The sequence below is a fragment of the Chrysochloris asiatica genome, unplaced genomic scaffold, assembly GCF_000296735.1.
Source record: "Chrysochloris asiatica unplaced genomic scaffold, ChrAsi1.0 scaffold00168, whole genome shotgun sequence".
NCBI classification, from domain to species: domain Eukaryota; kingdom Metazoa; phylum Chordata; class Mammalia; order Afrosoricida; family Chrysochloridae; genus Chrysochloris; species Chrysochloris asiatica.
Window position 1 is genome coordinate 6,181,907 of NW_006408686.1, and position 16,762 is coordinate 6,198,668.

The window sequence follows — 16,762 nt, forward strand, 5'->3', positions numbered from 1 at the left end:
TCTCTTTGGAATGGGCACAAATATGGATCTCTTCCAGATAGTTCTCTTGCAAATTTCTTGGCATAGGTGAGTGAGTGTCTCCAGTGCCGCCTCACTTTCTTGAAAGATTTCAATTTTTATTCCATCACCTATCTGAAAATCGGGCCATGAGAGTGAGTTCTGCTTCAGACCTGAAGGGTGGTTAAGGGCCAGAGTTGTGGGTTCCTCCAATCTCTTTCTGACCAGTAAGCCTGGTGTTTTCTTTTTTTTATAATTCTTGAATAATTTTGAGTTCTGTTCCACATTTTCTCCTACTCCACCCAGATCTTCTAAAGTGATCCCTTTCAGAGTAGTTGCTACTGGTAGCTGGTCATCACCTAGTTCTTCTGGTATTCCTAGGTATTTTATTTTTTTAGATGCGATTATAAATGGAATTGTTTTCCTAATTTTCCTTTCAGATTTCTCATTGCTAGTACCTAGAATCTCAACAGACTTTTATTTGATGACCTTGTACCCTGCAACTTTGTTAGAAGCTTTCTTACAGACTCTTTGGAATTTTCTATATATTGGATCATATCATCTGTGAATAGACATAATCAATCCTTTTATTTTTACAATCTGGGTGGTCTCCTTTTATTTCTTTTCTTGACTTACTGTTCTGGCTATTGAACAGATGTGGGGAGAATGGGAAACCTTGTCTTGTTCCAATTTCAAGGGGGAAAACTCTCAGTCTTTCTGTTGACTGCTGACTTTTCAGCTATGCCTTGAATCATACTGAGGACTTTCCTTTCTATTTCAATGTTCTTTTAGGGTTTCCATTAAGAAAGGATGTTGGATTTTACTAAATGCTTTTTCTGCATCCATGTTGTTGTTGTTGTTGTTATGTGCTGTGGAGTCGGTTCCAACTCATGGCAACCCTGTACAGGGTTTCCGAGGCTGTAAATCTTTACGGGAGCAGAAAGCTTCATCTTTCTCCCATGGAACAGCTGGTAGTTTCGAACTGCTGACCATGAGATTAGCAGCCCGATTCATAAACATTACGCTACCAGAGCTCCTTTTCTGCATCCATTGGGATGACTATTTGTGTTTTTTGTGGGGTTTTTTCTTTGTTCTATTGATGTGGTTAAGGGCCTCTGGTGTGTAGAGGATTACCCATTGGGCTGCTAACCACCAGATCAGCAGTTCGAATCCACCAGCCACTCCTAAGGAGAAAGATGAGCCTTTCTTCTCTTGTAAAGATGTGCGGCCTGAGAACCAACTCTACAACCCACAACCACCATCATGGATTCTCTTTATTTCTGTCAGGCCACTCGTGATGTCTCCTCTTTCATTTTTTATTTTGGTTCTTTCCATCTTTTCTGTTGGCCAGTCTAGCTAAAAGTTTGTCCATCTTATTGGTCTTTTCAAAGAACCAGCTTCTATTATTTTTGTTGACGCTCTATTATTTTTTTATTGTATTTATTTCTGCTCTGATTTTTATTCTTTTCTTTATTCTGGTAGTTTGAGACTTAGATTGCCCTTCCCTTTCTAGTTTCTCAAGTTGTAGAGTTAAGTTGCTAATATGAGATCTTTCTTCCTTTTTCATGTAGACATTTATTGTTATAAACTTCCCTTTGAGTACTACCTTTGCTGCTTCCCATAAGTTTTGGTATGTTGTGCTTTCATGTTGATTTGGATCAGAGTAATTTGTAATTTCTTCCTGGACCCATTGGTAGTTTAATAGCACACTCTGTAACTTCCATCTGCTTGAGGACTTTCCAGTTTTGTTTTTTGCTGTTTCCTGTTAGTGATTTCTACCTTCATTCAAAACATTGTGGTCAAAGAAAAGACTTTGTATGATTTCAATCTGTTAAACTTATTGAGGCACCAGGAGGCAGGCTTGCAGAATGTGCCCTTTGATTGTTTAAATGCTTATATATTCCTGAGTGTTTTTGTGTACCACCCCTTCTCCCCCCAAGCAAAACCAAACAAACAAAAAACCCCACAGGGAATAGAAGCAAGTACTGTTGAATAATGACGCACAGAAGGAGATTGCAATCATTGCAATGAAACGATGAGTGTAAAACTGATGTTCTCCCATATAAACCATCACTCAGTTCACAATAAAAACGGAAAAAATAAACAAAGCTATTGAGCTCTCTCGTCTTGGCCTTTGTGCCATTTGGTTAGAAACCTCCAAGCCATGAGAGCCAAGTGGAGGAAGAAGCCAATGCGTAGGCAGAAGCACAAAAGAAGAAAGATGAGGCCAAGATCCAAGTAAATGCTAGCGTGTGTACCAGAGAAGCCACAGCAGGACTATGGATGCCGGAGGCCGCGACACTGGTACACGTTGTTGACTCCATGCTACCGTCTAGAACTTCTGGTTTACTGGATCTAGAGCTTCCATCGCCATTCGACGACACTATGAACACCTGAGACCCACCTTGCTGTACCAATTCAGTTTGTTTAGAAACTTTGTCCTGGACCTGTGACATTATGGACTAGTTCTGTTTTCTGTTCTCAGCTGTGGCTGAATATACCATGTGTACAATAAATCATCTCTTCTGTCTTAGCTGAAGAAAAAACAAAGTTGTCGAGACTTGCTTTGTTACCCAATGTGTGGTTTACCCCGGAGAATGAGCCATGTGCAATGGAATAGAGTGCGTATTGTGCTGTTGATGAAGTGTCTTCTAGATGCCTATTAAATCAACTTGGTTGATCGTGCTATTCAGGTCCTCTGTTTCTAGTTCTGTCTGATATTGAAAGTTCTGTCTGATATTGAAAGTGGTGTATTGAAGTCTTCAGCTATTACTATATTGCTACCTATGTCTCTCTTTAATCTTATCAGTGTTTGCTTTATATATATTTTAGATGCTCTGATGTCGGGTGCCTACATATTTATGATTGTTAAATCTTGTTGACGAATCGATCCTTTTTTCACTGTGTAATGTCCATCTTTATCTCTTTTAATAGATTTTGTTTTAAAGTCTAGTTTGTCTTATGTTAAGATTGTCACATCAGTTCTTTTTTGATTATTATTTGTATGGAATATTCTCTTCCATCTGTTCATTTTCTACCTATTTTTTTTTAATTATGAGTCTAAAATTTGTCTTTTAAAAACAGCATATCAAAAAAGCATTATTGCAAAATCAGAAATCTTTGTTAAACAAAAATATCAAAACGTGAAGCTATTGTTTCTTGATATAGCCTCCTTCTAGGTCTGTACACTTCTGAAAGTGGGGTTTCCATCTCTTTAACCCTTGGACTCCTGGTGTGGCGCTGCAGGATCAGCACTTGGATGGCAAATCACAAGGCCGGCAGTTCAAATCCATCAGATGCTCCTTGGAAACCCTACAAAGGGTCACTGTGAGTCAGAACGGATTTGACAGCACTTAACAACAACAACCTTTCCATGAAGAATTCTTTGCTTTTTGATGCACAAGTCAAAATGGTAGTTTGGCATCCTGGAGTGATTCCAAATGTGTTCCTTTTCAATGTCCTTTGAAGTTTGGGGAACAAAAGGAAGGCAGAAGGGGCAACGTCAGCAGTGTAAGGTGGAAGGAGTAACATTTCCCAATCAAATTCTCACAGGACAGTCCTTGCTACCCTTGAAGAATGAGCAGGTATGGAGCCATGGCGGGAAAAATTCCTCAGCACAGCCAGAAACCATCTATAGTTCTTTCGGTGTCAGAGTTGTGGAGACTGACGTTCACGTGTTCCATTAGTCCAGTAGACTAATTGATTCCAAGTCTCTTCAATTCTTATCAATCTTCTTTTGGAAGCCACTGTTTTGACTGGACTTTGCTCTCTAAATTATATTGGTAAATCCAAGACTTATCCCTGGTTCCAATTAATTCCATAATATTGTATGCATTCGTTTCAAATTTTGTTGAAACACTGAAGAAAAGATCAGCTGTTTGAGCTAGCAGATCTTTATACACATGGAATCAAAAGCTTGCTGAGGCCAAGATGTTTGCTTCAATTGTTGCTGTTGTTAAGTGCCGTGGAGTCGGTTCTGACTCATAGCCATCCTGTATCTGGTTCCCAAGGCTGTCATCTTTTCACAATGGACTTATCCATGAATTCTTCATTCATCAAAGTTAATGGCCTTCCCTTGACTCGTCTTTGAGGTCGTCGTGACTTTCCGTAAAAATGCTTGATTTGCTAAAAGCTGTTGGTTTTATTTGGGGCAGCATTCCCGTAAACTTGTTGCAAGGCTTGGATGATTTAGAAAGCTATCCATTTGAGTTTTATTAAAAATCTGATATGATCCCTTATCTCAAAATTGTTTCCTCCTGCTGCCATGACACTCTAACAAGATCAAGACAAACGCATTACTGACAGAACTTGTCTGCAGCTGTTCACTGATTACAGAGACATGCTTAAACATATTTTGCTTAGAATAAACCTCCTGTGCATTAACAGTTTGTTAATGAATTCTTCTCCAGTCCTAATTCCACATTCTTCTTGTGTATTTATTAATTTATATATTGTTGTTAAGTGCCATCGAGTCAATTCTGACCCATAGTAACCCTATCTAGGGTTTCTGAGGAGAGACTGGTGAGCCTGAACCACCTACCTACAAAACGGTGCAAACCAACTTTGTCGTCCAGTGCATTAACCCACAGTGCTGGTTGTTGTTGTTAGGTGCCATTGAGTCAGTAGTGACTCATAGCGACCCTATGCACAACAGAACAAAACACTGCCTGGTCTGGGCCAACCTCACAATTGTTGCCACACTTGAGCCCATTGATGTTGCCACTTTGCCAATCCATCTCACTGGGGGATCTTCCTCTTTTTCTCTGACCCTCCACCTTACCAAACATGATCTCCTTCTCCAGTGACTGGTCCCTCCCGACAATATGTCCGAAGTATAAGAGACGAAGTCTGGCCATCCTGGCCTCCAAGGAACACTCTGGCTGCACTTCTTCCAACACAGATCTGTTGGTTCTTTTGGCAGCCCATGGTACTTTCAATATGTCCTGGTATGGCTCTGTAGGCTAAGCACTAGACTGCTAACTGCAAGGTCAGCAGTTCAAACCCACCAGCCTTGGAAACCCTATACAGGGTCACTAAGACTTGATAGCACTTCCCAACAACAAAATTCATAAATGCAGCTTAAACTATTGAAGGTATATAAGCAAAGTTTCTAAATGAGATGAAACATTAAGAAATAAGACTGTTTCTTAAAAGTGATTGGATTGTTAATATTTCCTATAATCATAAATAGACGCTTGTTTTTGTTAAGTCCCGTTGACCTGGATCAGAATCATAACGACCTTGTATAGGGTTTCTGAGGAGCAGCTGGTGAGTCTGAACTGCTGACCTTGCAGTTCAAATTGACCTTGCAGTCCAGTGCTTATCTTATGGCACTATACCAGGACTCCAAATAGAGGCTATTTAGGTATATAAATATGAAGTCCATTTGAAATCTGTTTGTATATACCCAGTTGCTATGGAGTTGATGCCCACTCATGGTGACCCCATGACTAGGGCACATTTCAAATGGGCTTAAAAACATAAGAAAAAAAGTTAGATTTTTAAAAAAGTGCTCTTTTCATCATTTGAAGGTTAATTTGCAACCAAAGCAGCCTGAGCTGATGTTGTCTGTGAACCAACAGACTGACCTTGATGCAGCCTAGGTGTGGCACTGTAGGATCAGCACTGGACTGTTAACTTCAAGGTCGACAGTTCAAACCCACCAGTCACTCCTCAGAAACTTTATACAGGGTTGTTATGAGTCAGAACTGACTCAATGGCACTTAACAACAACAACAGTCTGGCTGTGTAGAGTCCTGGTGAGGCGTTATAGGGTAAGCACTGGACTGCTAACTGCAAGGTCAGTGGCTTAAACCCACCAGTCACTCCTTGGAAAAGTGTCGCTATGATTTGGCACTGACTCAATGGCACTTAACAACAACAACCTGGGTGTGCAACGCTTTACTTTCCCCCTAAATTTGTCCCAGAAGTTCCCCTAAATTCAGGAATTGCAGCCTGCTCTCCCACCTCCTTATCTTAATGGCGAGTACAACTCTGTTCAGGTAAGACAGTGTTTTCAAGGGCAGTTGGGGGGTTGACTGGGAGGACACACAAAACATAAAAAAAATTATTTAAATAAAATTCCCAGGCTAGGCCACTGAGGATGTCAGATTCTAACATACGACATTCCAAAACAGGTCAGCCTTGAAGAGCTGGGCTCACCGGGAGCTAGAGAGTCCTCCCCTGGGATAAAGATAAAACCTATCAGCTGCAACAGAGCTGTTGTTAGATAAAATTTGTTGTTGTTAAGTGCCCTCGAGTAGATTCCGACCCATAACGACCCTGTATAGGGTTTCCGAGGAGTAGATGGTGAGCTTGAACCGCCAACCTTACAGTTCAAATGGCTTTGAAGTCTGGCGCATTAACCCACAGCGCCACACCAGGACTCCAGATAAAACTTAAGAGTTCATTAAAAGAGCTTTCTATACTTTTCTCCTAGATCAAAACACCCCACTCCTTGGAATGTGCAGACGTGACTGTTAGACTTAGCAAACATATTGTTGTTGTTAAGTGCCGTCAAGTCGATTCCAACCCATTAGTTTCCAAGGAGCAGCTGGTGAGCTTGAATCACCAACATTGCAGTTCAAACGGCTTTGCAGTCTGGTGCATTAACCCATAGCACCACACCAGGACATATTAGAAACTCTTTATTTAGCCAGACACATTGAAAGTGGGCACATTAGGGAATCTGAAACACTGTTTCCCGATATGTCTAAGATAGTAAATGATTTTCTGCCTCTTCTCTTGGTGTGGCTGAATTGGTTTTGCATTGCATCTCAATGTAAAGAAAACAAAAATCCTTACCACTAGACCAATAAGTAATCTCATGATAAATGGAGAAAAATTAAAGTTGTCAAAGACTTCATTTTGCTTGGATCAACCATCAATACTCATGGAAGCAGCAGTCAAGAAATCAAATGACATATTGCATTGGGCAAATCTGCTGCCAAGACCTCTTTAAAGTGTTGAAGAGCAAAGATGTCAGTTTGAGGACTAAGGTGTATCTGATCCAAGCCATGATAGTTTCAATAACCTCATATGCATGTGAATGTTGTACAGTGAATAAGGAAGACTGTAGAAGATATTATACATTTGAGTTATGATGTTGGAGGAGAATATTAAAGGTACCATGGAAGGCTAGAAGCACAAACCAATCTGTGTTGGAAGAAGTACGACCAGAGTTCTCCTTGGAAACCAGGATGGTCAGACTTCGTCTCTCATTCTTCAGACATATTATTAGGAGGGACCAGTCCCTAGAGAAGGACATCATGCTTGGTAAAGTGGAGGGTCAGAGAAAAAGAGAAAGATCCCCAATGAGATGGTGTGGCACAGTGGCAGCAGTGATGGGCTCAAGCTGAACAATGATTGTGAGGCTGGTGAGGGACTAGGCAGTGTTTTGTTCTGTTGTGCATAATGTCACCATGCGTCGGGATTGACTTGACAGCGCCTAACAACAGGCAGCATTGTGGTTACGAATTGGGCTGCTAATCTCACTATCAGCAGTTTGAAACTACCAGCTGTTCCGTGGGAGAAAGATGAGGCTTTCTGCTCCCATAAAGAGTTCCAGCCTTGGAAACCGTGTACAGGGTCGCTATGAGTCAGAACCGACTCCACGGCACATAACAACAACAACAACAACAGGCAGAACCTGACATTCGGGTAACAGGACGGGGCTGGAGGAAACTTGATCAGGGTAGTGATTACAAAGGTCTAAACATCAGTCCCTGGAGAAGAACATCATGCTTGGTAAAGTGGAGGTCAATGAAAAAGAGGGAGACCCCCAACAAGATGGATTGATACAGTGGCAGTGTTTCATTCTGTTGTGCATAGGGTTACTATGAGTCTAACAACAACAATATACCTCAATTTAAAAAACGTATTGGAAATAAATATATTAATTAATTCCTGTGAAAGGAAAAAAGTGCTTGCCGGAAGTATTATTTTAGAACTGATAAAAAGATAATAAACGTAAGTGAATAAGAATTAAGGATGTACTCATTCAAGTTACAAGAAATAAGCGAGGTTTCAGACTGAAAGCAAAAACTTGGCCAAAAATTTGAACCCAATAATGGATTCAAACATAACAATTGTGAGGACGGATGGCACAGAACCTGACAGTACTTTGTTCTGCTGTGTTTGGGATTGCTAGGAGTCAGGACTCCATGGCACTTAACAACAACAACAACAGTACACATTTGTTATAGGAGCCCGGGTGGCCGTGTGGAAACCTAATGAGGCAGTTCTACTCTGGCCTGTAGAATTGCTGTGAGTTGGAATAGACTCAACAGCAGTGTTTTGTTTTGTTTTTTTCTTCAATACATTTATTAAGGAGCCTTGGTTGCCTAGTGATTAAATACTGGGCTGCTAACGGAAAGTTTAGCAGTTTGAACTCATATGCTGCTCTGTGGGAGAAAGGTGAAGCCGTCTGCTTTCATAAATAGTAACAGCTTCAGAAACCCTGTGGGGCTTGGAATCCCTCTGTTCTGTAGGGGTCACTACGGGTCAGAATCGAGGGCAACAGGTTTGGTTTGGGGTTTGGTATACATCTGTCAGATTCGTTGATGTTGTTGTTGTTAAGTGCCGTAGAGTTGATTCCGACCTAGAGCGACCCTGTGTATCTGGAAAACTTGAACCACCGATCTTGCAGTTCAAACGACTTTGCAGTCTGACGCATTAGCCCATTGAACCACACCAGGACTCAGGTCAGATTCTACAGGTGGTACAAAAGGATAAACTCTTGAGTACTAACTAGCCAAAGGGTTGGCAGTTCGAACCCATCCAAAGATGCCTTGAAAGATAGACTGACCAACTGCTTCCCAAAGGTGATAGACTTGAATACCCTATGGAGCAGTGCTACCCTGTATACGTGGGGTCTCCATGAGTTGGAAACAACTTGAAGGTGACTAACAACATTGGACTTCTTCGGTGGTGCAGATAGGTCATTTGGCTGCTAACTGAAAGATTAGAGGTTCGAGTCTAGACTCCATCTAGAGAGGTACCTTGGAAGATAGGCCTGCTGATTTACTTCTGAAAACTCAGTCATTGAAAACGTGAAAATCCTATGGAACACATTTCTACTCTGACACCCAAATTATTCTGTTCAAATCTGTACATTTTATTTAATGTGAGTTACTGGAGAAGAATATTAGAAGTACCATGGACTGCTAGAAAAACAAATAAATCAGTGTTGGAAGAAGTACAGCTAGAATGCTCCTTACAAGGGTAGGATGGGGAGACTTCTCCCATATTTCAGGTATATTATGGAGGGACCAGTCCCTAGTGAAGGACCATGCTTGGTAAAGCAGAGTGTCAGTGAAAAAGAGGAAGACCTCCAATGAAATGGATTGGTACACTGACAGCAGCAATGGGCTTAAGTGTTACAATTGTGAAGAAGGCACAGAACTGGGCAGTGTTTCATTCTGTTGTGCATAGGGTTACTATGAGTCTAACAACAACAACAACAGCATACATCAATTTAAAAAGCATATTGGGAAATAAATATATTAGTTAATTCCTGTGAAAGGAATAAAGTGCTTATGGAAGTATTACTTTAAAAGTGATAAAAAGATAATAAACATAAGTGAATAAGAATCAAGGATGTATTTATTTATTCAAGTTACAAGAAATAAGTGAGGTTTCATATTGAATGCAAAAATTTGGCCGATCACCAAAGGCAAGTTGGGACTGTGCTGGCTGATTGCTTGTGTTGAAATATCAAGCCAGAGTGAAAAAACACAGTATAAAAGATGAGTCATTGGGAGACAGTTGCAAAGTATAGAATAGAAACAAAAAAATCTAAGGAAACTCTTACTTAAAAAAAAAAAAAGTTTTTATTGTGTATTAAGTGATAGTTTACATAGGGGAATATCAGTTTTAAACTCATCCTATGTATTTGTTTCATTGCAATGATTACAATCCCCTGCATGCTTCATCATTCCACAGCATTTGCTCCTATTCCCTCTGTTTTTTGTTTTTGTTTTTAGATGTGCACCCAAACTCTCAGGAATATACAGTATTCAAACAGCCAAAGGGTATACCCTGCAAACCTGCCGCCCAGCTGCCAGCACACATCCCCTCTCTCTCCACGAGTCTAGAAACCTCAGCTGCTCTGTTTCTCCACGTCATCATCTCTGCCTCCATCTCTGGAGTCCCCACTTCTCTGGGTAGGGTCCCACATTCTGCTTCTGCTCTTCTCCCTTGATGTTCCCAGGGTCCTCCACACCGGGACTGTAAGATCGACCACTCGCCCCTTTTTACTACAAAACTTCTACCTTTACATTTGTGACAATAGCAATTAGTCTTGATAGGAATTACTATTGAATCATGAGAGTCTTGTCTCCATCTCCTTTCACCAGACCTGTCTGTTGTTGTTGTTAAGTATCGTGGAGTTGGATCCAACTCATAGTGACCCGGTACAGGGTTTCTGAGACCGTAAATCTTTATGGGAGCAGAAAGCCTCTTCTTTCTCTTGTGGAACAGCTGGTAGTTTCGAACTGCTGACTGTGAGATTAGCAGCCCGATTCATAATGCTACCAGAGGTCCTTAAACCTTACTGTCTAGACAGCTTCTTACTGTCTAGACAGTAAGAAAACCACTCAATGGGATTCTACCTTGTCCTGCACACTCTGAATCTAAACTCCTTCTTGAAAACTTGTAAGCCAGTCACTTTGTACCTTTACAGCCCCCCCCCCCCCCGCCCCATTTTAGGTTGCCCTGTTAACCTTGTGTACAGGGAAACCCTTACTTTTAAGGAATAACCGTGTCAATCATTCATGGAAACAACCATTCCCGAGTCTAAAGTAATAGTGTTATAACCTATATTGTTTTGTCTATTGTCACAATGATAAGACAGATCCTGGTTACTTCTTTGCTGTGTGATTTTGCTGTCCCTCTCTGAGCCTTATTGTCTCCTCTGCAAAATGGGAGTGCTTGCAGCTTCCACCTCATTGCTGGTGTTCAGAGACACAAAATCAGTTGCCTTTGAGTGGCTTTCAACTCAGAGGACCCTATGTGCATTAGAGTAGAACTGTGCTCCATAGGTTTTCAGTGGCCAACTTTTCTAAAAGTAGATTGCCAAGTCTTTCTTCCGAGACACCTTTGGGTTAGCAGCTGAGCATGGTAACAGTTTGTACCATCCAGGGTCTCCTCAGAGGTCTGAGCTCCCCTGAACCACGTGGTGCCTCTGGGTGTCTGGTGAGGGGGTTGGGAAAGAGTCTGAGAGGTTCTGGATCTACTTGTCTGCACATGACTTTCCACTCTTCATCCAGCCTCTGCCCTAGGGCTCTTTCCCATCTGCTGGGTGGGGCTGGGGGAGGGGAGTGAAAATGGAGAGGTGGAAAGTGCTGGGAAGACTGCTGGGCGTTGGTTTCTGCCCTGCCTTCCAGAACCTTCCCTCAATAGCTCAATCCGTCCCCCCCCCCCCCACAGGATTCCTAGATTCCTTTGGGGATTTCTTGGACTGAGTGGTAGGCAGATCATGGGACATCCTCACACCCCCTGCAACCTAGCGGGGGAGTAGGGAATGATGTTGGTGTGAAGGAAGAAGCTGTGCAAGGAGGGAACTGGAGAGAGACTTAAAGAATGGGACTGGACATACGGGGACAGAGAAACAGACTGAGAGCACACAGAGATGGAATAAACTAGAGAGAAACTTATGGAGATGAAGTCCAGAGATATTTGCTTCCCCTTCCTGAGCCTGGTGGTGCTATGGGTTAGGCACTGGGGCTGTGAACCACAAATTTGACAGTTCAAAGCCACCAGCCGCTCCTCAAGAGATAGATGAGGCTACCTGTTACCTGTCTGTTCCCATAAAGGGAAACCTATGTAGAGTTGCTATAAGCACTGGACTTTGAACCACAAGATGGGTGGTTCGAGCCCATCAACCACTCTACGGGTGAAAGATGAGGCATGCTGCTCCCACAAAAATTTAAAGCCCCCAAAACTCTATATACAGGGTCACTGTAAGTAGGAACCAACTCTGATAGTTAACAACTTACAACAACAAATGAGTTGGGATTGACTCGATGGCAGGGGTTTTGTTTTCGTTTCGGTTCTGAGTCTCAGGCGCCCTCACGACACAGCGGTTAAAGCTCAGGGCTGCTAATCGGAAACGGTGATTAGAACCCACTAGTTTTTCTTGTGGGAAAAAGATGTAGCAGTGAACTTTCCTTAATTGTTGTTGTTAAGTGCCATTGAGTCAGGGTTATGAGAGAAGCTGGTGGGTTTGAACTCACCAACCTGGGGGTATCTGACAGTACCACACCAGGGCTCATGGCCTTGGAAACCCTATGCAGGGTGAGAGCACCCAATAATTATGCCTGGGTCCGATTGTGCCTCCCCACCAATCTTACAGATTGGGCTGCGAACCTTAAGGTCAGCAATTCGAAACTACCAGCCGCTCCGCGGGAGAAAGATGAGGCTTTCTACTCCCATAAAGATTTACAGCCTCAGAAACCCTGTTCAGGGTCGCTATGAGTTGGTTCTGACTCCACGGCACATAACCACCATCACCACCACCACCAATCTACAGTGCAGAATTTCACCGGTCCCCCACCATGCCAAAAATATACCGAAACACAAGTGCAATTGCTCCCCACAGGTTAGCAGTAATCGTAATTAAGTTCATGTGTTAAATCGCTTCATTCAAGCTTGCTTACTGGTTCATTTGCCCCTGTTTACGGGGACTTAAATACTCTTGTCTCCTATGATTGGAATCACTCTGACTCCATGGCAACAAGTCTTGATTTTCTGAGCCTCAGTATCCTCATCTGTAAAATGGGGTGTGGCCACTACCCCTACCTCATGGGTTGATGTGAGTAACAGAGATTTCTTGCACACCCTGGGCAGGTTTAGAAATTGGAAGCTGTTGTTATTCTGTTTTATTGCTTCATTTTACCCGCCTTTACTAAGCACTCAATGGCGAACCACCAGTTTTGCAGTTCAAACCTACCAGGTGTCCTGCGGGAGAAAGGTGAGGCTGTCTGCTCCGGAAAGGGCAGCTATGAGTGGGAATGGACTCCATGGCAGTGGGGTTTTTACTGAGCCTGGCTTTAGGGACCTGGGATACAGGGATGAACAAATTAGGCAAAATTCCGGCTCTCTCAGAACTCAAATCCTATTATTAGTGGATATGATTATAGAGGTAGAAGCTAGTAGTTGGGTGACGATAGTTCCGCAGCTCCAGGCAGGAGGCTCTGCAGCCTGGCCTCTTGGGCCTCAACTTTCCTTTGTATACAATGGTCATATTGTTTCTCTGCCAGGCAGTGGGAAGAATGAGCATTCTCTGTTATTACTATCATTGGTACTATTTCTGTTTTAAGTATTATTGGCTCCAAGGAGAGCTTGGAACCCCTGGTGAGTGGAGGTGTGTCAGGGACCCCAGGAGGTGGTGATGAGCCACCCTGGCCCCAGGGCCCCAGGGTTTATGCCAACTGTGGGTGGTGGGCGGGGAAGCGGTGGGAGGGGAAGGGGGTGAGTCACCTGGCCAGCACCACCCCGCTTTTTCTTAAGGGCCTCCCAGCCACACTGTCCACCTCCATTGCCTGTCCCACCATCCCAGCCATGGCAGAGAGCTTTGTGAGTGTTGCAGGAACCCCCGGGGGACTGGGGGCCTTGAGGGACTGGGCTGGGCTATGCTAGGGGAGGGGGCTGGGGCAGACTGAGGTCTTGCTGTTGCAAAAGAGCTAGTAGGTATGGGGCACTGTGAACTGTGGGAGCCCCTCCCCACCTCGGCCCACTTCTCATTTCCCTCTCTGTGGTCACCATCTCTCCATGTTTGAACCTTTTTCTGTTCTCCTTTGCATTTCTGTATACTTTCTCTCTCCATCTCTTCTTTCCCTCTCTCTGAGTCTTTTCCTTTTCTTTCCATTTCTTTCTTGCTGTTTTCTGCTGGTCTCTGTCCTGGTTCTGGCCCATCTTTGGTCTCTCTGGTTCACTCCAGCACCCTACACCCTCTTCTCTTGTAGACCGTTCCCCACAAGACCTCCCTGCCTGAGGGCATCCGAGCAGGCACGGTGCTGAGAATCCGAGGTTTAGTCCCCGCCAAAGCTGGCAGGTGAGACTCCAGACTCCAACCATGAGGGATGGGAGGTCCCTCCAGCCTCAGCTCCCTTAAATTCTTGTAGGATAAAGCACTGGACTGAAAGGTTGTTGGCTCAAACTCACCAGCTGCTCCTTGGAAACAGGGTCGATAATGAGTCAGAACCGACTCAACAGCACTTAACAACAAATGATTTCTGAGTAGCTTCCCAAGCAAGAACTGTGGAAATATGGAGGTGTCTGGTGATTGTTAGGTGCCCTGGGCATCTGAATCCTATGATTTCCTGGGTCTGGGGAACTTAAGCCTTCTGCGGAGCAATTATCCCTGGAAGTATTGGGGTCCCTGGCTATTGTTGCTAGCCTTCTGGAAAGAGGGGACCCTCTAGGGTTTGTGGGTATCCTGACCATCAATACCCAGACCCTTTGGAAATGAGAGGATTCCTGGTCTGGGTGGATGTGTACCTGGGCCCTCTATGAATATTTGGATTCTTTGGGAATGCAGGATCCCTGGTGATCTGGCCACTTCCTTCCATGGGGTTTGATGGCCTTGTTGTTGTTGTGAAGTGCTGTGACCCACAGTGAGCCTGTGTAGGGTTTCCAAGGAGCAGCTGGCCCTGTAAATTTGGGGATGTTCTGGGATGAGAGGGTGCCAGACCATTGGTTCTTGACTTTGGTTTGAGTTGAGTGAGTCCCCAGCTCCTGACGCTCACCCCGCACGCATCCCACCCCTTTGTTTCCAGGTTCCATGTAAACCTGCTATGCAGCGAGGGGCAGGATGCTGACGCTGCGCTGCATTTCAATCCTCGGATGGACAGCTCCGAGGTGGTTTTCAACACCAAGGAGCAAGGCGCCTGGGGCCGCGAGGAGCGCGGCAAAGGTGTTCCCTTCCAATGCGGGAAACCCTTCGAGGTGCTCTTCATCACCACCGACGAGGGCTTCAAGGTGCGACTCTGAGACTGGGGGAAGGAAAAGCGCCAAGACCTAGGAGCCTCCTGAAGAGGGTTGGGGGACGGGGTGGGGGATGGCCTGTGGGGTGGGGTGGGGCTCAAAGGTGTGGCCAAGGTCAGGAACGGACATCGCCAGACCTCCGTCTACCTTGACCAGTACCGGAGGGGCAGGCAGTTTTGCAACTCAAGGACGAGATGAACAAGAAAGGAGCGCCAAAGGGGTGTCCTAGTAGGGGTTGTATCCCCCAGACTAGCCATTCCTTACCTCCACCCCCTTCTCCGTTGTAAGGGCTCTGTGGTTTGGGAAAGGGTGGGTTGGGAGACAGGGTCCAGAAAGACGTCCCAGGGGAGGGGTCGCTTCCAACACTCTCACTCCCAGACCGTTCACCTTGAGGACATCCCTGCTTTGAAGCATTTGCGCTTTGAAAGTGGACAGTGTAATAAAAACAATTGTTGTTAAATACTGAGTCGGTTCCGACTCATAGTAACCTTATATAGGATTTCTGAAGAGCGGCTGGTGAGTTTGAACCGCCAAACTTGCGGTTCCAACCGACCCTGCAGTCTAGTCCCTTATCCTGCAGCGCCACACCAGGACCCCATAAAAGCAGTTGTTGTTAAGTGCCAGTGCCGTCGAGTTGGTTCCAACTCATAGCGACCCCGTATAGGGTTTCTGAGGAACGGCTGGTGAGCTTGAACCGCCGACCGTGCGGATCAAATCGACTTTGCAGTCCAGCTCATTAACCCACAGGACTCCAATTAAAAAATAACAGTCGTGATCACAAACACTTAAAAAGCACTTACTTGCCAAACTGTAAACTCATTAAAACGAGAGGTTAGAATTAACCGTGGCCCAGTGGGGCTTCGTGACGTGTCCAGGGGCACACAGAGAGTGTGTCACAGTGGGATGCGCCGCCTCTAACCGTGGACCCTTTGCCCTTCCAGGCGGTGGTCGGGGACTCCGAATATCACCTCTTCCGGCACCGGTTGCCGCTGGCGCGCGTGCGCCTGCTGGAGGTGGGCGGAGACGTGCAGCTGGAGTCGGTGCGAGTCTTCTGAACCAGCTGGAGAGAAAGCCTGGGTAGGGTGCGGGGTCTTTGGATAACAAATAAAGTCACGGCCCCTAGGGCCCGGATCTGTGCCTGTGTCTCTTTATACACTGCCGCCGAGTGGATTCCGACTCAACGTCCCTTTTACACAGGTGAAGAAAACAGAGATTCAGAGAGCTGCAGTCGGTGTGACTCATTGTAACACAGAGAATCCTTGGCAAGAGGTGGATTCGAACCTGAATCTACTAGGTCATTTTTTTGTACGAGAATGCCTTAGGAGGGCTGTGATCTGATATGGAGTTGAGTCGGGGGCTCATCTTGATGCTGCACTTGGCAAATCAAGCCAGATGTAATCACATGAGTGCTTATCTGGAGTAGTTGGTTGGGAGGGTGGAGATTTAATGGCCCCTATAAAAAAAGGGAGGAGCTCTGGTAGCGTAGTGGTTACGAATCGGGCTGTGGACCTTAAGGTCAGCAGTTCGAAACTACCAGCCGCTTCGCGGGGGAACGATGAGGCTTTCTACTCCCGTCAAGATTTACAGCCTTGGAAACTCTTAACAACTACAACAACACATAAAAAAAGGAGGAAGGGAATGAACCTCCTGAGGGTCCCCACACTTCTGGTGTCTGGGAGACCTGGGGCAGTCCACTCTCTCCCCAGGATCCCGGCGCCTACGCCCCTTCTTTACTCCAGACTCCTGGGAGCTGCCGAGTGGGAGCCAGCCCGCCCCCCCC

General features: G+C 44.8%; 1 protein-coding gene across 1 annotated transcript; it reads left to right on the forward strand.

Annotated features, from left to right (window-relative positions):
* Positions 1-13,557: 13,557 nt before the first annotated feature.
* LGALS7 (lectin, galactoside-binding, soluble, 7) lies at positions 13,558-16,037 on the forward strand. The gene is made up of 4 exons (XM_006871541.1): positions 13,558-13,572; positions 13,962-14,050; positions 14,775-14,976; positions 15,924-16,037. Exons 1-4 carry the CDS (start codon positions 13,558-13,560, stop codon positions 16,035-16,037), a joined length of 420 nt encoding a protein of 139 aa, XP_006871603.1.
* Positions 16,038-16,762: the final 725 nt, after the last annotated feature.